This window comes from Oncorhynchus masou, chromosome 5 (assembly GCF_036934945.1).
Source record: "Oncorhynchus masou masou isolate Uvic2021 chromosome 5, UVic_Omas_1.1, whole genome shotgun sequence".
NCBI classification, from domain to species: domain Eukaryota; kingdom Metazoa; phylum Chordata; class Actinopteri; order Salmoniformes; family Salmonidae; genus Oncorhynchus; species Oncorhynchus masou.
Genome location: NC_088216.1, coordinates 59,906,981 through 59,934,968, shown reverse-complemented (window position 1 = coordinate 59,934,968; position 27,988 = coordinate 59,906,981). Strand labels below are relative to the sequence as shown.

The following is a 27,988-nucleotide window of genomic DNA, read 5'->3' as shown; positions in this document are numbered from 1 at the left end:
CATACTGCCCCCTACCGAGCTGGAGCATACATGCAATTCCTTTCAACACCAAAGCACAGGGATTGTTTGGCAAATAGTTAATTTTATTGACAAGCATGACTTAATACATTCATGTACACAATGCATTAATTAATATATATCTAAAACGATTCACCATATCCAAAATAAAAAAAATAAAGGATCACCAACATTAGTTGACATTTAAGGCAGCAGCCCTGTGAAGCAGATAATACAGCCAAGTTTAAAATCATATCCAATTCATGTGTTGGGGATCAATGGCTTTGTGTGTGTTTGGCAAGATGTCCGCTTATCCTAGCGCAGATGGATGGGGAGGCCGTAGACCACGGGTGCTGCTCCTATGAGGTGTTTGAGGTGTGTGGCCTGGCGAGACAGGGCCATGTGGTCCAGGAGTGGAGCCCCAGGACCTGCAGACAGCCAGGACTCCAGCAGAGCCTTGGTGAAGCGGTCAATGTCCCGATCCGTCACATCCCACAGATTCCCCAGAATCAATGGGCTGCAGGCCAGAGAAGAGACAGATAGGCATGATATACATGTCAAAATCACACAGGCAAAAATCAAACAGACAGGCAAGTTAATCTAGGACTTTTAGTCAGTGTATGGCAGTAAAACAGAACACATGAAATGCCCTTACAGCATCTAACATTTGCATTTATTTCAACAACAAAAAAAGATGAAGAAAGCATGGTGTCTCAATCTTTACAGGTGTGTGTGCACCAGTCTTACCAGCCAGCCATGAGGTAGTTGAGGATGATTCCTGTCCCCTCCAGCTCCCCTCGTACAGCCAGAGCAGCGCTGCTGCAACCAAAGAGCAGGGTGGCAGCTCTCATCTCCTTCTTCAGGATCCTCTGCCCATCCAGGAACCGCGCTCCCGCCCCATGACCCACGTAACTACAGAGACAGTGAGAGGCATGTGAGCCAGACTCTTCAGCACCCAAGTAATCAGAAACAAGTGAAGATCTGGTGATTTGTGACACCAATTCAAAGCATCTCACAGCTAGCATAACGCAAGACAAGTGGACAACACACACTAAAGACAGTCAAACTTCATGTTAAACTACATTTGTTTGTGTAATAAGGCAATTCATTGACAACTAAGCCTAAAGGCATGTTGGTAGGGTATGCTTTGCTGTCATACAGGTGAACCATAACTAATATATCTTCTCCGTAACAGGACACTTCACTTCCTTCTAGACTCACATGTAGAGGTCTTTGGCAGTTACTGCATCTTGCAGTTGATCTGGGTCAGGAGCCACACCGCACACACCCTGCCAATGTTGTTCACTTAGGACAGACAGAGCGAGAGTCAGAGATTCATCAAATTCTAAAGGACACAGACGAGGAAGACAATTAAAGCCCTCAAACAGTGTCGTTGGTGCAGCACTCACCTGGTGAACGACTGTTTGAAACGTTCCTCTGTGTCTCCCAGGTTGGCGTCAGGGTTGAGCACGTAGAACACCTTCTTAGGGTCCACACCTCCATTCAGGACACCACCCAGGTCAGACTGAGGGCCAGGAGAGACATGCAGACATCAGTATTCAACTTTAACAACTAATCTTTGTGGAATAAATTTGGGCCAAATGGGTGTGTGGTCTGACCTCTTTTAGAGCACAATGGCCCAGCAGTGAGTGTAGAGAGGGCATGCGGGTGACAGAGCAAGGCCTGAGGCAGGAGATGCTCTCCCATGGCAACTTCTGGAGGTACTGCAGGAGAGGACAAGACCAACATTACACCTGGCTTTACCACAAGAGTCACACTCACAGGCAATGTGTTCACGTTATGCAAGACTCTCCCCAATCCTCCTCTACACAAAGAGTGTGCATTGTTTTGCTTTGTACGTTGATCTTGCATGGCACACGAGTCGATTTGAGTGTTGGATAGAGTGGGGAGAAAGTGTTTGTGTGCAAAGACTAGTGCGAGAGAAACCAACCTTGTCCAAGATGAGCACCACGTGGCCTTCTGGCTCGGGCCTCTCTGCCAGTACAGCCGCAGCGGTGTGCAGAAGGTCCACACACTGCTTCCCCTTCTCTACACACACTCCCTGGGCAAAACACTGCAGCTGGGACTGGGAAAGCAGAGGAGAGGCAGACAGCACAGCCTGGAACACACAGGGTTAAAATAAGTTATTTTAGTACTTCCTGGCCAATGTGCCTCTGCATGCTCTTTGGAGTCATGGCCTGGTTATGGTGAAAACACTGACAACTGCTGTTGTAAAAAGGGCTTTATAGACAAATGTGATATCTATTATATACATGGGAAGGCATGTGGAAGCAGCACCTTCAACATCTCCTCTGAGGTCTGTGCCCCCCAGGCAGCGAGGGTCTTCTGGAGGTGCTTGGCCTGGACAGACAGCTCAGGGTCAGAGGTCAGGGGTAGGAGGAGCCCTCGCCAGCAGCCCAGCAAACCCTCCATCTCCTCCAGCAGCCTCTGAGGAAAGCGAGAGAAAGTGAGGGAGAGCGAGAGAAAGTGATGTTTAGGGACATACCAAAAAGAGATGTTGTAATCAATACCACACCATTTTGCATTTACTTTATTTATCATAATCACCTTCAATCTTACCTACAGTATAAGCATACCTTCAACATATGTTTTGGAATGAATATGCTTCTTGCAGCAACATATCATGTAAAATGAGAGGTTCTCTTTTCACCCAAACCCAGATGTACTTTCCTTCCCACCAGTCTTACCTCCATGCGTGTGTCCAGGGCCCTCCTCCCCTCCCACCACTTGACCTTCTCCGACACACAGTTCACAGCCTTCTGCTCCTTCTGAACACTGTCCATCTCCTGCACCAGCCAGCTCATAGGGTGCTGATGATACACAGGGAAGACAGAAGTCACTCACAATGCATGCGTTTAAATATACTGTGTAGGAACCCAGGTTGAGAAAATTAGAAAAGGTTTAGAGAGCAAGAGGAGAGAGAAATAGAGTGTGAGAGAATACAAGGATAATAGAAATATATGTGTGCTTGGGGGGTGGGTGGGTACCCAACCTCTCGCTGGGCCGTGGGGATGCGGATGGTGACGGGATCGGAGTCCCTCTCCAGCCGGGACAGCAGGACGGTGTCCCCCATTTCCCCTGGGTGCACCCCCAGCACAGACAGCACACATACAGTCACCCCTAAAGAGGGGACAAAGTATCACCACATCACTGTTGCCACTAGAAAAACACCATACATCCATTGCAGTACATCTAATGCACAGGCTATGGACTTCAGGGTTATGGTCAATTACATTTAATCTTCCAGCACGAAAAAATCCTAATAGGGAGTATATTGCCACTTTTCAAAATACAATTTAATTTCCATCACAAAATACTGAGTTAACCCTGATAACCAATGTTATTTAACTGAAATAAATTAATAATATTTTTTCTTGCTACAATAAAACATTGAAATCTGCCTGTGGTACCGGTGGGGAGGTCTTGCAGTTGTGTGATGAACTGTTGGCAGTGTTGCTGTGGGAAGACAGAGGGCTCAGCTGTGGGGAAGGAGAAGATTTTCTCTAGCTGAGACAGCCTCTGTTCTATAGGGTTCCCAGTCTGGCTCGAGGGCTCCTCTAGACTCAGAGAACCCAGTCTGTCTGCCAGCTCAGATGAACTCTTCTTCAGCTTTCTACAGGAGGGACACAGCAAAGGAATCATTTCATCATTAAGCACACAGGATTGAAAGGGGGGGACAGAATGATGTGAGCAACATGTTGATTTCTCCACCTAGCCTCCTATAGGTTTAGACCCACATGTATCCAGTTCCTTCAGATCTGTGAATATAGTAGGGGTAACCTAGGGGTTGTTTTCAGCCTGATCCAGAGAAAGTATGATGACTTACTTGAGGCGATTGGCCAGGTGCCGTGTCACGTGATGGCGGGAGGTCACACCCAGGGATTGGACGTGGAGCATCGCCGTAGTGACAGAATCCTTTTGCCCCAGCGACAGGGCCAGCAGGCCACAGAGGCGGGGGTAGAGGGTGGGCGGGGGGAAATGCTGCAGGGCCAACCAGGCGGAGCGAAGCAAAGACTGCACTGCCTCCACAGAGAGACCGTCTATGGAGAGAACAGAGTGAGTAGAACAAGGGAAAGAGGGTTAGGTTCAAACTGAGCACTTCTATTCACCCTAAAACCATGTTCATTGTCACTGTACAATGTGCAGCCAGCAGCCTCACCAGGCCCAGTGTTAGAGTGAGGGAGTTGGGCCTGGGCTTGCAGGGCCCCTCCTGGGTGACCCTCACGCCTCAGCTCAGACAGACAGTCTCGCTGTCTATCACCACACAAGTCTCTCCTCAGGACCTCAAAGTCTGTGTCTGGGCCGTCCAACACCATGCCTGTAGACAGAGAATAAGCAAAATACCATTGGTTAAAAAGTTATTGAATTACAATAGAATACAAGTCCCTATTCCTTAGAGCCTGACTTGGATGCCCACTGCATGCGAATGCAGGCAATTCTAGTCTATGGAGTATACGAGCAACATGAAATACTCTTACTGGCTGCACCAGTCTCCTCAGTCTCGGTGTCTGACGCCCTCAGCTCCTCGATACTGGAGTCCATATTAAGTCCATCCATCTCCTCTTCAATGGTCCTCATCCTCTCTGGCGCCTCACTGTGTCCCCCTGTCCCAGGCTGTTGTCTTCTGGGTCTGCCTCTCCTGGCCGGGGCAGAGTGGGAGGAGGATGACACAGAGGCGACCAGCTCGTCCTCAGAGGAGGTGCAAGAGAGGGGGGCGGCAGCGTCCTTCTTCCTGCCCCTCTTAGGAGGGGCCTTCGCTGTAGGGGGGTCAGGGGCTGAGACTTCTTTTGGGGCACCGAGTGTCCTGGTGGAGGTGATGCGCTTTTTGGAGACCACAGGTTTCTCTTTGAGCTCCACTTTGGGGTTGGATTCAGTGTCACTCTCATCACTGAACTCCACCTATACCAGGAGACAAAAATTAGTACCTGGCTGCACCCTCTATGGCCAACACCCACACTAATAAGTACATCGCCATATCAATTTTCATCCGTGCATACAATCCATTCATTATAACTATAGATACGAATAATCTGGTCTTGCAGCCTGTCCCCTATTTGTACCTTAAAGCGAGATTTCTTGGTGCGTTTGGGGGCTGCAGGTACAGGCTGTGGTTTATCCTGAGATGGTGACAGCTCCTCATAGACCTGGAAGGGCAGATTAGCGGAGATCTTGGCTGCTCCTCGCCTAGCAGAGGAGGGAGCCTTGACCCTCTGGACGGGGGTGCATGCCACTGTGGGCACCTCTGTGTTGAATTCAAATGTTTTGAGCTCCCCCACAGACAACTTGGCCCTGGATTGTTTGACCACCACAGGTGTTTTGGGGACCAGAGACATTTGGCCCTTGGAGGAGAAACTCACTTTGATCTTGGGGATGTGGTCTTTGGTCTTCTTGGTGTCTTTAGCTTTAGCAGCTGTGACCACTGGGTCTTTGGACTTCTTAAGTGGGGTTGGAGGTGGGGGTAGTGTTTTAGGCTTGTGGTCCACCTCCACAGCTCCTTTGGGTGGAGGGTTCCAGGCCCAGGCTGCAGAAAAAAGCTCCTCAGGGGGGCAGTCTCTCTGGGTGGCCAGGGCCAGACAGGAGACCTGGGCTTTGGCCCCCAGAAGCCTGGCCCTCAAGGGCCCCAGCTCCGGAGAGGGCTTGGAGGCCACAAACGCCAAACCAGCCTCTAGGACTTTCCAGGTATCTGCAGCCTTCCCCATCCTTAGCTCCAGACCCGACATGGCAATGCGCAGGTACACCCGTGCCACTAGATCCTGGAGCAAACAGGGTTTGGGTGGGAGGGTCTTGAGGGGGAAGAGCTTGGTCAGTTTGGTGGCCAACTTGACAGTGATGCTCTTGCAGCGAGCCAGAGCGGCCAGGTGGAGGTTACGACTGGCTCGGACCTCAGTGGGGCTTAGCTGGAGGGCCAGGTCGGCCTGTGTGGTGGCCCAACGAGCAGTCACCCTTCCCAGGCTGGGCTCAGAGCAGCAGGGGCATTGGCAGTCAGCCACATGGTCCAGGGAAGAGAGCAAGCGCTGGGCCCTGGCTTTGAGGGGAGGGGAGCTGGCTAGGTCCCGCTCGATGGGTTCCTTGGGGAACCAGCGGGTGCTCAGGAAGGCCTTACAGTCCTCCTCACCACTGGGAAGGGGAGACTCTGGCTTTGGAGCCGGACGGCCTTTCCTCGGTTGGATCCTCACCTCTGCCTTCTGCGCCCCATTAGTAAAGTCTAGAGGAGTCCAGAAGAGGGTTGACAGTGGTATTGTTACAAAGAATGGCAGCAAGACTCAAACACTTCCACCAACATTATGTATAATTAACAGTCATTGGAATATGTAAGTAAAGTTGTACCAGTGCAGAGTTCCAGCAGGTTCCTGACTTTGTCCAAGTCAAAGCCACACTCCTCCCTCTCCCCCTTCATCAGCTCCAGCTCAGCCTTTATCACCAACAGCTCGGCACACCTACAAACACACACAATAGGAGTTTCTGAAACACCCAAAATGTATTGTATATTATGCACATACAAGAGGTCAAAATAACACTGAAGTTATGAAAAATACAATAATGCCTTTTTGTGTAAGAGCGGTTTGAAAAAATTCCTGGAATTTTACCCTGTTCAGGTGGGATGGAACATATCAGATCCCACATCATGATCTGATAATAGACCAATGACTGTTTGTCTGGGTAAGGTGGTGGGCTCAAACGCCATCCTATAAACCAATTAGGGCTGAGTATGGAAATATCTTCAGATTTGTTTCCTAACGCCTACACAATCAATACTGGAGGTTCAGGGAATTAAATTCTTTTTAAAAACATTTTAGAGTTATTGTCACTAAATAAACAAACATTTATTTATTAGACATACAGTGATGATAAAAAATAAAATAAAAATGACAACATGGATAGGCCTCAATTATTTCTTAGAACTTTTGAGAACTCCTCCTGTAGTGGAGGAAGTAGAGAGACACTTACTGGCTGAGAGTTTGCAGCTTGGTGGCCAGTTTGAGGGCCTCTAGACACTGGAGCTTGGCCTCATGGACGGCTCCACTGCTGCTCCTCACCGACACCATTCTCACAGAACAGCCCAGCAGCTCAGACAGCAACTGCCACTTTAACACCAGATCATCACCTTGGAGAGGAGGGTCAAAGGTCAAAGACGATAGAATGGCATCTACCTCAGATGGGGGCTGAATTGGTAGGTTATGGTGGGCGTGTGGGAAAAGTACAAAGACACGAGTAGACCAGTCTTACAGCTTTACCTGGGTCATGTTGATTTGACACCAAACGGCTATAAGGCCACTGATGGCAAGAAGTGGAGGGAACACAATCAACGCAAGTCAAGGTGCAACTCCCCAAAAATGTGATAATCTTTGAAAAAGCGCAACGCTTGTTCACCATTAAAAACATTAATTTAGGCAACTATCAAAAGCTCGAGGCCCACTGAGAAAAATGTTTAATCCTTCAGAACAAGTGGAAGTGCCAGCCGAACAGTACCTTGGTCTATGAAGCGTTTGTCAGTGCTGCTGCAGGCTCCATACAGGCCGTTTCCCACCAGAGTCACCAGCAAACTACACAGAAGCTTCAGGCTCTCATACAGGGCAGTGTCTGGGGTCTTCAGCCCTGCAACACACAGTCAAATCCAATTTTATTTGTCACAGGCGCAAAATACAACAGGTGTAGGTAGACCATACCGTGAAATGTTTACTTACAAGCCCTTAACCAAAAATGCAGTTTGAGAAATAGAGTGAAGAAAATATAAAGTAACAATAAAATGACATAATATAACGAGGCTATATACAAGGTTTCCGGTACCGAGTCAATGTACGGGGTCACACACTAACATGACAAACAGCTAAACGTAGTGCCTGTAGTGCCCAAAGAACAGTGACATTTACAAATGAAAACGTGACATGCCATCTATCAGTCGACGCTACGAGGTCCAGAGCCTGCTGTTTTTTTGTTCTACGTGATAATTAACTGCACACACATCTGGTGTCCCAGGTCTAAATCAGCCCTGATTATAGGGGAACAATGAACAAATGCAGTGGAACTGGCTTTGAGGTCCAGAGTTTGAAGGGTCTAGACTCTAGATTAGTAAAGGGTGCAGACCATGTTGGGTGATGCGTTGGCGCAGTGCCGGTGGCAGTGCGGCTGTGTCCAGACTCAGGTATGCACTACTGGTCTGTAGTGCCCGTGCACGCAGCAGGTACCAGCTCTTAGAGTGCCTTTGCTCTCCCACCTCTTTCAGAACCTCACATAGGTAAGGCACACCCTGTGCCACCTGTGGAGATATAGAGAGAAGGGGATAGAGTTTACAGATGACTATTGACAAAAAAGGCTTAGGGTAGACTCAGATGGTAGCAACACTTGTGCTGTCACTTTGTGAGCTCCCTCTGTAATGTGGCCAATACTCTGTGTGTTACCTGTCCTTTGCTGTAGCAGAGCTGAGCCCTCAGCAGTTTGGCCAGCACAAAGAGAAGGGAGGGGCCCCCGGTGTTGGGATCGGGGGTCAGACAATTCTCTGCTTCCTCCAGCTGGGCCTAAAACACACAGTATTGAAACGTTAAAAACAATAAACATACACATTACAAAGGAGCACAGTATCTTAGGGTAACATTCAGTACATGACGTTCCTACTGCTGACAATTTCAAACGTAAACATTTAATCAGCTGGTGGGTTACCTGGGCCATTTCAGGGGCACCCAGCTCCAGCAGCAGCCTGGCAGAGTGGCACAGGGAGGAGGCATGGCCTTGAGCATCACCAAGGCGACGGGAAAGGCCAGAAGCCAACTGATAGGCCTCCAGGGCCTGCAGAGGCTAGGAGAGGAAGATAAGTGTTTTCCAAAATGACGTAGAGTAGCCAGTCAAATAGAAAAAGTAGCCAGCCAGGCGCCCCCAGAGGTAAACCTATTTGGCCGAAGGAGCTCTATTTTGGTGGCTTCTGGGTCTAGGCCTATATGATCAGGATCATTTTCATAGTGAGATGACAAACCTTTCTCGTGAGATTAAAGTCTTATTTACAGTTTACTTCAAGATATGAACTGCCACGTTTTTTCTTCAAATGACGTATTATTAAAACAGAAAAAAATCACAAATAGCCTACATTCTCTTGAAAAGTAAATTCAATGTTAAACTGAAAACATTTCAAATGACTGAAGTATTACAGTGCACAAAACATTAGGAACACCTACTTTTTCCGTGACAGACTGACCAGGTGAAAGCTATGATCCCTTATTGATATCACTCATTAAATCCACTTCAAAATCAGTGTAGATGAAGGGAAGGAGACAGGTTAAAGAAGGATTTTTAAGCCTTGTGACATGGATTGTGTATGTGTGCCATTCAGAGGGTGAATGGGCAAGACAAAAGATTTAAGTTCCTTTAAAACAGTATGGCAGTAGGTGTTAAGCGCACCGGTTTGAGTGTGTCAAGAACTGCAACACCGCTGGGTTTTTCACACAACAGTTTTCAATGTGTATCAAGAATGGTCTACCACCAAAAGGACATCCAGCCAACTTCACACAACTGTGGGAACAGGCTGATTAGTCAACAGTTGGCGTTAATGGAAAACACTGGAAGATGGATATATGAAGGGCCAGTCATATGGGCTGGAACAGGAAGTAGATACTAGGAAGCTAGCCCTGTCAAGGACTACAGTGTGTAGAAGCTTCAGGTGGTAGTTACCTTGCCCATGAGTTTGTAAAGGGCAGCAGTGAGGGCGATGGAGGTGCAGGTCTGTTTAGGGTTCTTTACAGAGGGCAGCTCGTTCCTCTGCAGTAGAGAGGCCCACTCCCCAAGAGCCTTGTCAAGAGGTTGGCTCAACTCTGAGTAGAGAAACACACACACACTCAGTAATTCACTCGTTACTGAGTGAGAAACAGCAATGGGCAACCTGCCATATAGACTCATACACTGACAACTATGGGAAGTGGAATCCAGCATAGGTACATGTGGTGGATTCTAACTGCATGGTGTATGAGCCAAATACTTACAATGTAAAGAATACAGTGAACGTCAATCTAAATGAGCTCTACTGGACAAGGATGATTGGGAAGTGAAAGATCCTTACTGCTCTCAGCAGCAAGATTGAAGCGCAGGCCCTCGTACACCAGGTTGCTGTCCTGCTGCTTCTGCTTGTCCTCGTAATCTAGGTCATTGGTCTCCACAGGGTTGGTGTCGCCCCCTGCCTGCTGCCGCACATTTAGCAGCCTCTTCTCCTTATCTATGGCCTGGTCAATGGAAGAGTGGTTCATATAAAAATGGCAGCGAATCAATAAACAGGCTATCAAAACATCTAGAACCACACGTAATCTGTTCAACTGAGAATATACAAAAAACAAAAGGCTAGCAATTACAATGTCAAATTTAAGATTAAAATGTAACGGGGTGAAATCTAGATGTCATGAATAATGAGAAATTAAATCTCTTCAAACACATTACCACCCACCTCCTGCAGGTTCTTCTCCAGAGTACAGACATACAGCCACAGAGAGGCGTGGGCCTTGTCATCCTTCAGCCTATCAGCATTCTCCTCCGTCTCTGGCTCCTCCTCCAGCAGTCTCAGGGCCTCGTGGGTAAAATCAACGGCAGAGCTGCCATGGCAACGCAACAAAAATAAACTGCTGAAGAACTACTAAAGCACGTCAGTATAAGTTATATTAATAGCATTGGCATTCCACAGTTGAGTAGTATTTGTTTCCTATCAGTCCATCTGAAGCAGAATAAGTTAGTTACAGTAGTATTGCCATTCCACAGTAGAGCGTCTTTTGTCCTACCAGTCTGTCTGTTCACTGAAATCCTGAAAGCACACCACTTGGGCCATCTCACACAGGTAGACGGCACGCAGGTGTGAGTGGTGGCTGTCCTCGTGGCAGATGTCCAGCAAGTCACACAGGGTGTTGTAGCGCTCCTGAGTGCTGTCCCCTGCCACCTCCTTGTAGGCACGCAGCTCCTCCTCCAACAGGCACAGCATCACCCCCTCATCAGGGACGTCAGGCCCAAAGCCATCACGTAGGGTCCTGACAACACAACAGCACAGGGACAGTCATACTCGAATGGGGTCTCTTAAGTGGTAAAGAGGAATTTATCAAACATTCACAAGTAAATTATCCTCATCAGGCTTCCCTATGCTGAAAACATTGTGTAGAAATGGTTTTAGAGTCTGAAAGCGTATACCAGCATACAGTGCATTCGGAAAGTATTTCGACCCCTTGACTATTTCATTATGTTACAGCCTTATTCTAAAATTGACTAAATCATTTGGTTTCTCTCACAATACCACATAAAAAGGTCAAAGCGAAAACAGGTAATAATTATTTTGGGCAAACGTATTAAATAAAAAAAAAAACTGAAATTTCACATTTACAAGTATTCAGACCCTTTTACTCAGTACTTTGGTGAAGCATCTTTGGCAGGGAGCACAGCTGAGAGTATTCTTGGGTATGAAGCTACAAGCTTGGCACACCAGTATTTGGGGAGTTTCTCCCATTCTTCTCTGCAGATCCTCTAAAGTTCTGTCAAGTTGAACGGGGTGCAATGCTGCACAGCTATTTTCAGGTCTTTCCAGAGATGTTCGATTGGGTTCAAGTCCGGGTGAATCAAGGACATTCAGAGACTTGTCCCGAAGCCACTTAAGCGTTGTCTTGGCTATGTGCTTAGGGTCATTGTCCTGTTGGAAGGACTCCAGGTTTTCATCCAGGAGCTCTCTGAACCCGAGTCTCCAGTACAAGCCACTGAAAAACATCCCCACAGCATGATGCTGCCACCACGCGTCACCGTAGGGATGGTGCCAGGTTTCCTCCAGGCGTGACGCTTGGCATTCAGGTCACAGACTTCAATCTTGGTTTCATCAAACCAGATAATCTTGTTTCTCATGGTCTGAGAGTCTTTAGATGCCTTTTGGCAAACTCCAAGTGGGCTGTCATGTGCATTTTACTGAGGAGTGGCTTCCATCTGGCCACTCTACCATAAAGGCCTGATTGGTTGAGTGCTGCAGAGATGGTTGTCATTATGGAAGGTTCTCCCATCTCCACAGAGGAACTCTAGACCTCTGTTAGAGTGACCATCGGGTTCTTGGTCACCTCCTTGTTAGCAGTTGATGTTACTCTTCAATAACACAGACCCCAAAGCAAATCAGTGGGAGACAAATATGTATATTCAATGAGGACAAAAATCATAGATGTTACGCTGAGAGAAAGATGTTCATTCTCCCCTGTCCTCAGTGATTCTCTCCACAGAAGAAGTTTTATAACCCAACCCTAGACTGTGGTTGCCCAATTAGAATTCCTTGCAATAAAACTGGACCAATGCCCAAATAACAAGTATCCTATTTCAGGCTCAATGTATAGACAAATTCCTCCCATGTCTCTGACTCTTTGATCATTAATTCCCCATTACAAAAACACACCATTTCCATTCATCTTTAATTCCCTCTTAACCTTTAGTCCTCTGCGTTGTGTACTTGTCTTCAAAGTATTTTTTAAATCCCTGACCAAGGCCCTTCTCCCCCGATTGCGCAGTTTGGCCGGGCAGCCAGCTCTAGGAAGAGTCTTGGTGGGTCCCAAACTAATTCCATTTAAGAATGATGGAGGCCAGTGTGTTCTTTGGGACATTCAATGCTTCAGAAACCTTTCCCAGATCTGTGCCGACACAATCCTGTCTCAGAGCTCTACGGACAATTCCTTCGACCACATGGCTTGGTTATTGCTCTGACATGCACTGTCAACAGTAGGAACTTTTATAGACAGGATTATGTGTGCCTTTTCAAATATTGTCCAATCAATTGAATTTACCACAGGTGGTAAATCAAGTTGTAGAAACATCAACAACAATCAATGGAAACAGGATGCAATGGAGCTCAATTTTGAGTCTCATAGCAAAGGGTCTGTATACTTACGTAAATAAGAAAATGTTTATTATAAAAACCTTTTTTCGTTTTGTCATTATAGGATAGTGTGTGTAGATAATTATTTTGTGTGGAAAAAGTCAAGGGGTCTGAATACTTTCCGAAGGCACTGTATGCATGCATGCATACCACCATTCAAAAGTTTGGGGTCACTTACCCGCAAAACACCAGTCTCAGCTTCAACAGTGAAGTGGCAACTCCGGGATGCTGGCCTTCTAGGCAGAGTTCCTCTGTCCAGTGTCTGTGGTCTTTTGTCCAACTTAATCTTTTCTTTTTATTGGTCAGTATGAGATGTCTTTTTCTTTGCAACTCTGCCTAGAAGGCCAGCATAATCGAATTCACAAATGCTGATGCTCAACTAGTCTAAAGAAGGCCAGTTTAATTGCGTCTTTAATCAGCTATGCTAACAATTGCAAAAGTGTTTACTAATGGTCAATTCGGCTTTTAAAATGATAAACTTGGATTAGGTAACAACATGCCATTGGAACAAAGGAGTGATGGTTGCTGATAAAGGGCCATCCATTAAAAAAATAATGTAAAAAGCCATTCCCAGCAACAAGTAATTTACAACATATTTCTGATAAAATGTAACGTTATTTTTAAATGGACCATTTTTGCTTTTCTTTCTAAAACAAAGACACTTCTAAGTGACACCGAACACTTGAACGGTTGTGCACACACACCAAAAAAGAAACATCCTCACTGTCAACTGCATTTATTTTCAGCAAACTTAACATGTGTAAATATTTGTATGAACACAAGATTAAACAACAGACAAACTGAACAAGTTCCACAGATATGTGACTAACAGAAATGGAATAATATGTCCCTGAACAAAGGGGGGAGGAATCAAAATCAAAAGTAACAGTCAGTATCTGGTGTGGCCACCAGCTGCATTAAGTACTGCAGTGCATCTCCTCCTCATGGACTGCACCAGATTTGCTGTGAGAGGTTACCCCACTCTTCCACAAAGGTACCTGCAAGATCCCAGAAATTTCTGGGGAGGTGTATGGCCCTAACCCTTCGATCTAACAGGTCCCAGTCATGCTCAATGGGATTGAAATCCGGGCTTTTGCGGGCCATGGCAAAACACAGACATTCCTGTCTTGCAGGAAATCACACATATGAGCAGTATGGCTGGTGGCATTGTCATTAGAGGTTGACCGATTAAATCGGAATGGCCGATTATTTAGGGCCAATTTCAAGTTTTTATAACAGTCGGTAATCGTCATTTTTGGACACCGATATGGCCGATTACATTGAACTCTGAGGAGACTGCGTGGCAGGCTGACTACCTGTTACGCGAGTGCAGCAAGTTGCTAGCTAACATTACACTTAACATAATCACTAGTTAAACTAGTAATATCGTCGAACATGTGTAGTTATGTAGCTTGTCCTGTGTTACATTAACAAGCACCACATCGATTATATGCATCATTGAATCACAGCCTACTTCAACAAACGGGTGATGATTTATCAAGCGCATTCGCGAAAAACCATAAACATCAATGCTTTTAAAATCAATACACAAGTATATTTTTAAACCTGCATATTTAATTAATATTACCTGCTAACATGAATTACTTTTAACTAGGGAAATTGTGTCACTTCTCCTGCGTTCTGTGCAAGCAGAGTCAGGATATATGCAGCAGTTTAGGCCGCCTGGCTCGTTGCAAACTGTGTGAAGACCATTTCTTCCTAACAAAGGCCGTAATTAATTTGCCAGAATTTTACATAATTATGACATAACATTGAAGGCCGTGCAATGTAACAGCAATATTTAGCCTTATGGATGCCCCCCGTTCGATAAAATACGGAACAGTTCCGTATTACAAAGGATGAACGTTTTGTTTTCAAAATGATAGGTCATTTAATATGGTCAAATCCGGAAACTAAGGCTTGTATTTCTGTGTGTTTATTATATTATAATTAAGTCTAAGATTTGATATAGCAGTCTGACCGAGCGGTGGAAGGCAGCAGCAGGCTCGTAAGCATTCCTTCAAACAGCACTTTCCTGCATTTGCCAGGAGCTCGTCGCTTTGCTTGAAGCATTGCTCTGTTTATGACTTCAAGCCTATCAACTCCCGAGATTAGGCTGGCAATACTATAGTGCCTACAAGAACATCCAATAGTCAAAGGTATATGAAATACAAATGGTAGAGATAAATAGTTCTATAATCCCTACAACTTCTTACCTGGAAATATTGAAGACTCATGTTAAAAGGAACTAGAGGTCGATTATGATTTTTCAACGCCGATACCGATTATTGGAGGACAAAAAGCCGATACCGATTTAAAAAAATAATAAAAAATAGGCCAATAATTTAAATTTGTAATAACGACAATAACAATACTGAATGAACGCTTATTTTAACTTAATATAATACAGCAATAAAATCAATTTAGCCTCAAATAAATAATGAAACATGTTCAATTTGGTTTAAATAATGCAAAAACAAAGTGTTGGGGAAGAAAGTAAAAGTGCAATATGTGCCAGGTAAAAACGCTAACGTTTAAGTTCCTTACTCAGAACATATGAAAGCCGGTGGTTCCTTTTAACATGAGTCTTCAATATTCCCAGGTAAGAAGTTTTAGGTTGTAGTTATTATAGGACTATTTCTCTCTATACCATTTGTATCTCAAATTGGATGTTCTTATAGGCACTTTAGTATTGCCAGTGTAACAGTATAGCTTTCGTCCCTCTCCTCGAACCAGGAACACATCGACAACAGCCACCCTTGAAGCAGCGTTACCCATGCAGAGCGTGGGGAACAACCACTCAAAGTCTCAGAGCGAGTGACGTTTGAAACGCTATTAGCGCGCACCACGCTAACAAGCTAGCCATTTCACATCACATCGTTACACCAGCCGTATCTCGGGAGTTGATAGGCTTGAAGTCATAAACAGCAGAGCTGCTGGCAAAACGCACAAAAGTGCTGTTTGAATGAATGCTTATGAGCCTGCTGGTGCCTACCACAGCTCAATCAGACTGCTCTATCAAATCATAGACTTAATTATAACACAGAAATGCGAGCCTTTGGTCATTAATATGGTCAAATGCAGAAACTATCATCTCGAAAACAAGATGTTTATTCTTTCAGTGAAATACGGAACCGTTCCGTATTTTATCTAACAGGTGGCATCCATCAGTCTAAATATTGCTGTTACATTGCACAACCTTCAATGTTATGTCATAGTCACGTAAAATTCTGGCAAATTAGTTTGCAATGAGCCAGGTGGCCCAAACTGTTGCATATACCCTGACTCCGCGTGCAATGAACGCAAGAGAAGTGACAATTACACAAGGTTAATATTGCCTGCTCACCTGGATTTCTTTTAGCTAAATATGCAGGTTTAAAAATATATGCTTCTGTGTATTGATTTTAAGAAAGGCATGGGTGTTTATGGTTAGGTACACGTTGGAGCAAAGACAGCCCTTTTTCGCGAATGCGCACTGCATCGATTATATGCAATGCAGGACACGCTAGATAAACTAGTAATATCATCAACCATGTGTAGTTATAACTAGCGATTATGATTGATTAAGTTTAATGCTAGCTAGCAACTTACCTTGGCTTCTTACTGCATTTGTGCAACAGGCAGGCTCCACGTAAAGGCAGGTGGTTTGAATGTTGGACTAGTTAACCGCAAGGTTGCAAGATTGAATCCCTGAGCTGACAAGGTAAAAATCTGTCGTTCTGCCCCTGAACAAGGCAGTTAACCCACCGTTCCTAGGCAGTCATTGAAAATGTGTTCTTAACTGACTTGCCTAAAAAAGACAAATTGGCGTCCAAAATTACAGATTGCTATGAAAACTTGAAATCGGACCCAATTAAAGCGGCCATTCCGATTAATCGTCCGACCTCTAAAAGGAACCACCAGCTTTCATATGTTCTGAGCAAAAGGAACTTAAAAAGGTTTGTTTTTTCCCCCCCACATGGCACATATTGCACTTTTACTTCCTTCTCCAACACTTTATTTTTGCATTATGTAAACCAAATTGAACATGTTTCATTATTTACTTGAGACTAGATTGATTTTATTGATGCATTACATTAAGTTAAAATAAACGTGTTCATTCAGTATTATCGTAATTGTCATTATTACACATATACACAAAAATCGGCCAATCGGTATTGGAGTTGAAATATCATAAATCGGTCAACCACAAATTGCCATACTGGTGGGTCATGTCAGGATGAGCCTGCAGTAAGGGTAGCACGAGGGAAGAGGACGTCTTCCCCATAACGCACAGCGTTGAGATTGCCTGCAATGACAACAAGCTCAGTCCAATGCTACTGTGACACACCGCTCCAGACCATTCACCCCGCTCCAGAGTACAGGCCTCAGTGTAACGCTCATTTCTTCGACGATAAACATGAATCCGACCATCACCCCTGGTGAGACAAAACTGCGACTCATCAGTGAAGAGCACTTTTTGCCAGTCATGTCTGGTCCAGCGACGGTGGGTTTGTGCCCATAGGCGACATTGTTACCGGTGATGTCTGGTGAGGACCTGTCTTACAACAGGTCTACAAACCCTCAGTCCAGCATCTCTCAGCCAATTGTGGACAGTCTGAGCACTGATTGAGGGATTGTGCGTTCCTGGTGTAACTCGGGCAGTTGTTGTTGCCATCCCGTACCTGTCACGCAGGTGTGATGTTCAGATTGTACCGATCCTGTGCAGGTGGTCTGCCATTGCGAGGACAGACAGCGCTACAGGGAGACAGGACATAAGCAGTACAGACAATGTCTCACAGTACAGACAGTGCAATTTTATTAACTGCTGTCCTTGTGCCTCACTGCAGCATGCCTAAGGCAAGTTCACGCAGATGAGCAGGGACCCTGGGTAGCTTTCTTTTGGTGTTTTTCCAGAGTCAGTAGAAAGGCCTCTTTAGTGTCCTAATTTTCCATAACTGTGACTTTAATTGCCTATCGTATGTAAGCTGTTAGTGTCTTAATGACCATTCCACAGATGCTTGTTAAATGAACCATAAACAATTAAAGAACATGCATGGGAAACAGTGTTTAAACCCTTGACAATGAAGATCTGGGAAGTTATTTTGATATTAATGAACTATCTTTGAAAGACAGGGTCCTGAAAAAGGTATGTTTCTTTTTTTGCTGAGTAATATGAGAGAGAGCAAGCGAGAGAGCAAGAGAGATGAAGTCATAAGTTTAAATGCATTTGGCTAAAGTGTATGTAAACTCAGTTCCACAATTCCTGACATTTAATCATAGGGATTTGTACTGTCTTAGGCCACTTAGGCCACTTAGGATGACTACTTTATTTTAAGAATGTGAAATGTCAGAATAATAGTAGAGAATGATTTATTTGAGCTTTTATTTATTTCATCACATTCCCAGTGGGTCAGAAGTTTACATACACTCAATTAGTATTTGGTAGCATTGCCTTTACATTGTTTAACTTGGATCAAACGTTTTTGGTAGCCTTCCACAAGCTTCCCACAATGAATTGGATGAATTTTGGCCCATTCCTCCTGACAGAGCTGGTGTAACTGAGTCAGGTTTGTAGGCCTCCTTACTCGCACACGCTTTTTCAGTTCTGCCCACAAATTTTCCAAAGGATTGAGGTCAGGGCTTTGTGATGGCCACTCCAATACCTTGACTTTGTTATCCTTAAGCCATTTTGCCACAACTTTGGAAGCATGCATACAACCCCTTTGAGTCATTGTCCATTTGGAAGACACATTTGCAATCAAGCTTTAAATTCCTGACTGATGTCTTGAGATGTTGCGGCAATAGATCCACATACTTTTCCTGCCTCATGCTGCCATCTATTTTGTGAAGTGCACTAGACCCCCCTGCAGCAAAGCACCCCCACAACATGATGCTGCCACCCCCGTGCTTCAAGGTTGGGATGGTTTTCTTCGGCTTGCAAGCCTCCCCCTTTTCTCCAAACATAACGATGGGCATTATGGATAAACAGTTCTATTTCATCAGACCAGATGACATTTCTCCAAAAAGTACGATCTTTGTCCCCATGTGCAGTTGCAAACCGTAGTCTGGCTTTTTTAATGGAGGTTTTGGAGCAGTGGATTCCTCCTTGTGGAGCAGCCTTTCAGGTTGTGATATTGGACTCTTTTTAATGTGGATATAGATACTTTTGTACCCATTTCCTCCAGTATATTCACAAGGTCCTTTGCTGTTGTTCTGGGATTGATTTGCACTTTTCACACCGAAGTACGTGCATCTCTAGGAGACCGAAAGAGTCTCCTTCTTCAGCGGTATGACACTGTGTGGTCCCATGGTGTTTATACTTGCGTACCATTGTTTTTACAGATGAACGTGGTATGTATTGTTATGTATTATTTCTTACATTGTTAGCCCAGAAAAATCTCAAGTGTTATTACATACAGCCGGGAAGAACTATTGGATATAAAAGCGATGTCAACTTACCAACATTATGACCAGGAATACGTCTTTCCTGAAGCAGATCCTTTGTTTGGACCTCCACCCTGGACATGGGATCTTAACCCGGAGGCTGACCCAAAACATGGTCGCCACAGGAGAGGCAGATGGAGCGGCCTACTGGTCAGACTCAGAAGGCGTGCACACCATCCACCGCTTCTGAGCATATTACGCAACAATGTGCAATCTCTAGATAACAAGGTGGACGTAATTAGGGCACGAGTTGCCTTCCTGAGAGACAGAGATAGTAACATTCTGTTTCACGGAAACATGGCTCACTTGCAATGTTGTTAGTCGGTACACCCACCCGGTTTCTTCATGCATTGCGCCGACAGAAACAAACATCTTTCTGGTAAGAAAAAGGGTGGGGGTGTATGCCTGGGTGTATATGCCTGATTAACGACTCATGGTGTAATCACAACAACATACAGGAACTCAAGTTCTTTTGTTCAGTTGACCTAGAATTCCTTACAATCAAATGCAGACCGAATTATCTTCCAAGAGAATTCTCTTCTTTTGCTTACCGCCCCAATAGGTCCACTGACGATGCAATCGCCATCAAACTGCACACTGCTCTATCCTATCTGGACAAGAAGAATACCTCTGTAAAAAATGCTGTTCATTGACTCCAGCTCAGCATTTCACACCATAGTACCCTCCAAACTCATCATTAAGCTTGAGACACTGGGTCTCGACCCCGCAATGTGCAACTATATCCTGGACTTCCTGACGGGCCGCCCCCAGGTGGTGAAGGTAGGAAACATTTCCACTCCGCTGATCCTTAACACTGGGACCGCACAAGGGTGCGTTCTGAGCCCTCTCCTGTACTCCCTGTTCATCCATGACAGCGTGGCCATGCAGACCAACTCAATCATCAATTTTGCAGACAACACTACATTGGTAGGCTTGATTACCAACAACGACGAGACTGCCTACAGGGGGGGGCCCTTTGAGTGTGGTGTCTGGAAAATCACCTCTCACTCAACGTCAACAAAACAAAGGAGATGATTGTGGACTTCAGGAAACAGCAGAGGGAGCACCACATCGACGGGACAGTAGTGGAGAAGGTGAAAAGTTAATTTCCTCTGTGTACACGTTACAGACAAACTGAAATGATCCACACACACAAGACAGCGTAGTGAAGGCACAAAATTGCCTCTTCAACCTCAGGAGGCTGAAGAAATTTGGATTGTCACCTAAAAACAAACTTTTACAGATGCACAATCGAGAGGATCCTGTCGGGCTGTATCACCGCCTGGTACGGCAACTGCACCGCCCTCAAACGCAAGGCTCTCCAGAGGGTAGCACAGCACATCATCGGGGGCAATATACCTGCCCTGGAGGACACAAAGCACACGATGTCACAGGAAGGCTAAAAAGATGTTTACATATTATATTTCTCATCTCTATATACTGTATTCTATACCATCCAACACTGGATTCATTAAAAATCCTACAATGTGATTTTCTGGATTTTTTTTCTCATTTTGTCTGTCATAGTTGAAGTGTACCTATAATGAAAATTACAGGCCTCATCTTTTTAAGTGGGAGAATTTGCACAATTGGTGGCTGACTAAATACTTTTGATGATCCAGAAGAAGGTTGGGAGAATGTCATATGGTCAGATGAAACCAAAATAGAACACTTTGGTAAAACTCAACTCGTCGTGTTTGGAGGATAAAGAATGCTGAGTTGCATCCAAAGAACACCATACCTACTGTGAAGCATGGGGGTGGAAACATCATGCTTTGGGGCTGTTTTTCTGCAAAGGGACCAGGACGACTGATCCGTGTAAAGGAAAGAATGAATGCGACCATGTATCATGAGATTTTGAGTGAAAACCTCCTTCCATCAGCAAGGGCATTGAAGATGAAACGTGGCTGGGTCTTTCAGCACGACAATGATCCCAAACACACCGCCCGGGCAACGGAGTGGCTTCTTAAGAAGCATTTCAAGGTCCTGGAGTGGCCTAGCCAGTCTCTAGATCTTAACCCCATAGAAAATCTTTGGAGGGAGTTGAAAGTCCGTGTTGCCCAGCAACAGCCCCCAAAACATCACTGCTCTAGAGGAAATCTGCATGCAGGAATGGGCCAAAATACCAGCAACAGTGTGAAAACCTTGTGAAGACTTACAGAAAACATTTGACCTCTGTCATTGCCAACAAAGGGTATATAACAAAGTATTGAGATAAACTTTTGTTATTGACCAAATACTTATTTTCCACCGTAATTTGCAAATAAATTAATTTTAAAAAATCCTACAATCCTGGATTTTTTTCTTCTCATTTTGTCATAGTTGAAGTGTACCTTATGATGAAAATTACAGGCCTCTCATCTTTTTAAGTGGGAGAACTTGCACAATTGGTGGCTGACGAAATACTTTTTTGCCCCACAGTAACTTCTGTATGACTGATGCCTTTAGTGAGAGGTCTAATGCTTTAATATTTAATCATTTCTGCCCTCCGAATTCATATTCGTTATATAAATAGGCCCTTTTAATTTTGTATGGCTTGCCGTTACAAATAAAATATTATATTTTTTTGTTCATACAATTTAAAAAGCAGGTCATTAGGTGTAGGCAAAACCAAAAGCAAATAGGTAAACTGTGATAAGACTAAAGAGTTAGTCAGGGTGATTTTTCCACAAATACAGGTAAATTTAAGATTTTTGGTTCCAACCACCGTGTCCTTGTGAGATGCAGAGTAAGTGAAAGGATGATCTCCGCATGTGTGGTTCCCACAGTGAAACATGGAGGTGTGACGGTGCTTCGCTGGTTACACTGTCTGATTTACTTAGAATTCAAGGCACACTTAATCAGCATGGCTACCACAGCATTCTGCAGCTTTATGCCATCCCATCTGGTTTACGCTTAATGGGACAATAATTTGTTTTTCAACAGGACAATGACCCAACACACCTCCAGGCTGTTTAAGGGCTACCAAGAAGGAGGCTGATGTGTTGCATCAGATGACCAGGCCTCCAAAAAAATAAAAATAAAAGATTTGGGATGAGTTGGACTGCATAGTGAAGGAAAAGCAGTCAACAAGTGATCAGCATCTGGGAACTCCTTCAAAACTGTTGGAAAAGCAAGGCCTCCCGGGTGGCGCAGTGGTTAAGGGCCACCAGACTCTGGGTTTGTGCCCAGGCTCTGTCGCAACCGGGAAGTCCGTGGGGCGACACACAATTGGCCTAGCGTCGTCCGGGTTAGGGAGGGCTTGGCCGGTAGGGATATCCTTGTCTCATTTTTTAAAGACTGTTGGAAAAGCATTCCAGGTGAAGCTGGTTGAGAGAATGCTAAGAGTGTGCAAAGCTGTCAAGGCAAAGGGTGGCTACTTTGAAGAATCTAAAATATTTTGATTTGTTCAATACTTATGGTTACTACATGCTTCCATATCATATTTCATAGTTTTGACATCCTCACTATTATTCTACAATGTAGAAAATAGTAAAAATAAAGAAAAACCCTTGAATGAGCAGGTTCTGAAACCTTTGACCGGTAGTTTGAGAAAGATATACTTGTCAGAGTACTCAGAAAGAGGAAAATTCATGTTTTTAAATGAGACAAATAATATTGTTTTTTAAATTGTGTGGCAATGGCAGAAAAAGCCTTCAACGTAAGCTCATATATGCATAGAAAATGCAAAAGCGGTTATGCTATTTAGCAGCAGCCCAGTGAAGGATGAGGAAAATCTGATGTGAAGACGAGAGCTCATGGCTCGGTCACGTCTCTGAGTGTAGCCTACCTGAGGCGTGTGTCCTCCTGACCAGCCCGGGCGGCGTCAGCCTTGGTCCTGACCCACAGGGACACAGGTTTCGTCATGTGCTGAGTGAGCCGCTCCCCCGGCCCCAAGGTCTGCAGCCACAGGATGACCCAGTCCAGCGCCCGCTCCAGATGACTACCACGCCTCGAGCTCTGCACCGCCAGCATGAAGGCCCGGCTCAACTAAAGGGGAAATAGATGACTATTCAGATTACATAATAGAAACAAATTACATTTGTAATAAATAGTGCTTTTTATAGCACCTTTTGCAATTCTCCAAGCACTTTATATGAAAGCCATCCACCCACCAAAAACTATATTGAACAAAAATAAAACGCAACAGTTTCAACTATTTTACTGAGTTAGTTCATATAAGGGAAATCTGTCAATTGAAATAAAATATATTAGGCCCTAATCTATGGATATCACATGACTGGGCAAGGGTAGGCCCACCCACTTGGGAGCCAGACCCAGCCCATCAGAATGAGTTTTTCCCCACAAAAGGGCTTTATTCCAGATAGAAAAACTCCTGTTTCAATCGCATGTCTGGGTGGCTGGTCTCAGACGATCCCACAAGTTTAGAAGCCAGAAGTGGAGGTCCTGGGCTGGTGTGGTTACACGTGGTCTGTGAGGCTGGTTGGACGTACTGCAAAATCCTCTAAAACGATGTAGGTGACTTATGGTAGAGAAATTTACACTACATTCTCTGGCAACTGCTCTGGTGGACATTCCTGCAGTCAGCATGCCAATCACACACGCCATCAAACTTGAGACATCTGTGGCATTGTGTTGTGTGACAACTGCACATTTCAGAGTGGGCTTTTATTGTCCCCAGCACAAGGTGTACCTGCATAATGATAATGCGGTTTAATCAGTTTATTGATATGCCACACCTGTCAGGTAGATGGATTATCTTGGCAAAGGAAAAATGCTCACTAACAGGGATGTAAACAAATTTGTGTACAACATTTGAGAGAAATAAGCTTTTTGTTTGCATGGAACATTTCTGGGATCTTTTATTTCAGCTCACGAAACATGGGACTAACACTTTACACACAGTGAACCAATTAGATAGCGGGTGGGTATCTTACCCTGTCCACAGACAGAGAGGGGGGGCAGTTCTTGCATAGCTCTTGGCACAGGATCTCCACCAGGGTGAAGGCTTGGTCATATAGCCGACGGTTATAAAGACCACACACCAGGTTACTGACCGCAGTCACTGCAGAGATGAAGTGACACAGAGTCAGATAGGGAAGCAAGAGGGAGAATATTATTATAATAATCGTTAATGTAGATTTAATGTAAAAGGCACAAATTCACAAGAGCGTACAATGATATGGTGAGCATTTAACGGTTATCACAACATCTGCAGTGCACTCTGGGGAGAAGCCTGTAAAAATGAGAAATCAGAGCTATCAGTTAGTATACCTGCTTTGATGAGGATGTTGTCACTGGGCAGCTTGCGTAGCTCAGTCATCATCCGGCCAGCTGTTGCCTGGCAGTACAGCAGTACTCTGTCCAGTGTCTCAGTATTTTCCAGCTACAATACATTTAATATATTGTGTCAACAGTCAAATAATGCACCTGTCAAATCTAAATATATTTAATAGCTGCACTGACAGACCAGGGCTAAACCTGAGATAAATGTGTACACCCGATGACTAGCAGCTACTGAAACAGTACTTCTCTAACTTCAGGATAAAAGTAGTTTGGGGTGAAACCCTCCTTACCTGTAAGGCCAGCATGCTCTCATAAGAAAACACAAAGCCTTGGTACATGCTGAAGCATAGGGACTGCTGAAGTCGGCTCTCCTCAGACTGTGATCCCAAGTCATGTCCGGGGTGACACACACACACACACAATGTAACATTTATCAAACATCATTGACAGCAGAGATGTTCCCGAATGTTTTTTTCTGGTCAATGATAAGTGAATGACACTAACCTTCTGTAATCTCTTCTGCATGAGTTCCTGATGCTCTTCCAGAAATGAGAACCAGGCCAGGAGCACAGTGCCACTTAGCCCCTTGCTCTGCCCTGCCTCCACTGCCCATACCACCAGACTGCACCCCTCCAGAATCACATGGGCCTCCCGGTCCCCAAGGGTGTTAGGGAGAGACCGGAGGGTCCGGGCACACTCTGTAAAAGCCTGTCCACTCTCCTCTCCGGAGCTCATGGAACGGTGGATGTCTACTGCCAGCCTGCCAAGCACCAGAGCTGGGCTGAGGCCGTCTGTTGAGTTCCTGACCTTTCCCAGGGCTCCACCCACCAGCCCTGCAGCCAGGCTCCAGAAACCTGCCTTAGACAGAAGCTTAGAGGTGATCAGCACTACCTCACAGAGTGTAGAGAGGCAGGGCCGCCCCGAAGGCTGCCCATCCCTGCCCTGTCCCCCAGCCCAGGGGGACAGGAGATGACGATGGGTCTCCTCCAAGATCAAGGAGGCATCCTCCTTAGTCAGGGTCCCACAGCCCTTCTCAAACTCAGTCAGGGCATCTTCCACATATATGGGGGTTTTGGAGCAGGATGGGGGTGAGGTTCTCTCCCTGTCCAGCAGCAGCAGGAAGCTCAGGGCCTGCAACTGGCAGCAGAATTTGTCCCTGGGGTTAAGGCAGGTGCCATCTTGTGCTGCAGAAAGTCCATTCCACAGTACAGCAAAGCAGCTGCGTACAAGCACACAGTAGTCTTCTGTCTATGGGGCACACAAGAGGAAGGAAGACACATACAAAAAGAGATTGAGAAGACACAATCAAAGATGTAAAAACAGCTGACTACAGTTACTATAATAGGAAGTACTGTACTAATACTCTATCATCCATCCTTTACCTGTGGAGCTGGAGCCAACCTCTGGTAGAGTAGGCTTCCCAAGTAACTACATGGATGGTACACTCCCAAGGAGGCCAGTTTCTTGAGTACGTGAAAGGTGATTTTCTCCATATACAAAGGGGTGCTTTGCACACCGAGCCCCCCTGAGATGTCATACCCTCTGAGTGCAAGCTCCACCAGCTTTATGAGTCCAGCAACATGGTCACTGTCCGGGGGCCCAACTCCAAGTTGGTGATTACAGGCCCTGACAACTCGGTCATACAATGTTCGACCTTGTGGCCCAGGTCCATTTCTCATGTAAGTCTGTAGGAAATACAGGACAAAGTATGCAAATGAAACTTTTGGCCACAGCCGAGGCATTTATTATCCATAGTCAGAACATTGCTAGGTGGATATTTTACACCTACCAAACTAACTAAATTTAACTGATGAGAGATGACGAATGGTGACGGAGTGCACTGAGACCAAGCAGGCGCTAGCTAGTAGCCACACTGCAGGGCAAGGTCAGTTGCAAAGATTAACTAGCTACAATGGTTAGTAAACTAGCTAACATTAACAGTTAACGTTAGCTAGGTAGCCAATTGTCCTAACGCTAGCTAAAACACACTCACCTCTAATTCTTCATGTAGAACTTTTGTCTCTTTTGGACACGCTGTCCGTTTGATGTATTCGTCAACCTTTAAGCACTTCATTTTCATATCTGCAAAACAAATGAATGCGTATTTTCGCTATTGAATAACGTTGGCTAGTTTTGCAGTTCAGTTAACGGTAACGTTAGCTACTTACCACGTTAAACCGACAATTTATCCTCTTCTTATACTACAGTTCTAACGAGTTTGTAAAATATTACATATAACATTTATCTTAAAAGGTAAAAAAAAAGTCAAATGACAACCACAACACTCAAAGGCGAAAACTCGCGCACTGTATTTTAAAATAAGTATATAGCCAATCAGATTGCACATCCGCATACTTACTGAAGTCTCGCTGGGTAATGTAGTTCAAGAAATGTAAATCAGTATAACGTCTACAGATTTGTCATTGACCAATCACATTATGCTTTGCATTCCCATTGTGATTTGTCCCTACCTGACTAGTTACCATAGCCACAAAGTCATAAACCCCGTCCATTTCTTCCATTTAATCACTTTTTTGTTTTAATACATTTTTACAATATCGCAAATGTTGACTTTGTGGCTGTGGTAACTCGTGGAAACCCTGCCTGAATCCATAGGAGGTACTGTAGTTTAAATGAGGGAGTTATATTAATGCTTTGGGTATGTGTTGATTACATTTGTTTTGAGAAGATGGACATAACCTACTGCAATCATTCTGGTTGAACACATTAAAATACTTTTTTTTGCACACAGTGATTTTGTGTGTGTGTGAGAGAGGGAGAAGGACACCTTTGGCCTTTACAGTCTTAGTATTCATCCCTGGTGAGACAGTCTTTACAAATAGTGTTGGTTGTCATCTCTGCCAGTGTGCAACGTCAGGGTATTAGGAGATAGGAAGCCCACCTTCCTGCTCTGCCCCTCCAGCACTGTGACATCATATTTTCTGAAACAGTAAAGCTGTTGCTTGACTCAATACTGTGAAAGCTGCTAGCCATAGGTATTGCTATACTGCATATTGACTTCTTCCTTGCCAATGACGACTGGAATTTGAGGCATAATAGCCAATAACAGAGTTTAATTAGTTCATTGATTTGTCATGCCCAAGCCATAGCAATCAGTCTGCACAATTAACAAATTATTTCATTAGCGACCTGTGATAGAGATATTGTCATACAGGTAGCACAGTTATACTTGTCCTGAGAATCACCGATGTTCAAGAAACATGTTACAATTCACACAAAGTATTCCACTAGGTTTCCTTGATAATAGTTTCCAACATACGGTTGGCAGAACTTCACTGAGGAGTAAGAACATTTTTGTACTGTAATTCTATTTGCAGAATACCTTATTGAACATGTGAATAGTTTCTGGTAACAAAGTGGCACTGTCAATTTGACTGAACATAGTTTAGCAACAACGGATAAGTCTGCCCTTTTCTTCTTCATCAGTACAGATTGAAA

General features: G+C 44.8%; 1 protein-coding gene across 1 annotated transcript; it reads right to left on the bottom strand.

The window, feature by feature from the left end:
- Nucleotides 1-62: 62 nt before the first annotated feature.
- Nucleotides 63-26,846, bottom strand: espl1 (extra spindle pole bodies like 1, separase). Its single transcript, XM_064966283.1, has 32 exons — nt 26,698-26,846; nt 26,523-26,611; nt 25,912-26,214; nt 25,034-25,777; nt 24,820-24,906; nt 24,518-24,629; nt 24,181-24,308; nt 23,073-23,272; nt 10,770-11,012; nt 10,442-10,586; nt 10,064-10,223; nt 9,679-9,818; nt 8,677-8,811; nt 8,418-8,534; nt 8,104-8,275; nt 7,489-7,614; nt 6,967-7,123; nt 6,346-6,455; nt 5,079-6,223; nt 4,497-4,917; nt 4,178-4,336; nt 3,845-4,058; nt 3,429-3,631; nt 3,011-3,138; nt 2,706-2,828; nt 2,296-2,445; nt 1,949-2,116; nt 1,617-1,721; nt 1,407-1,522; nt 1,219-1,302; nt 745-909; nt 63-514 (listed from the first exon to the last, which is right to left on the bottom strand). The coding sequence occupies exons 2-32, from the start codon at nt 26,607-26,609 to the stop codon at nt 313-315; spliced, it is 6,549 nt and encodes a 2,182-aa protein (XP_064822355.1). The 5' UTR covers nt 26,610-26,611; nt 26,698-26,846; the 3' UTR covers nt 63-312.
- Between the last annotated feature and the right edge of the window lie 1,142 nt (nt 26,847-27,988).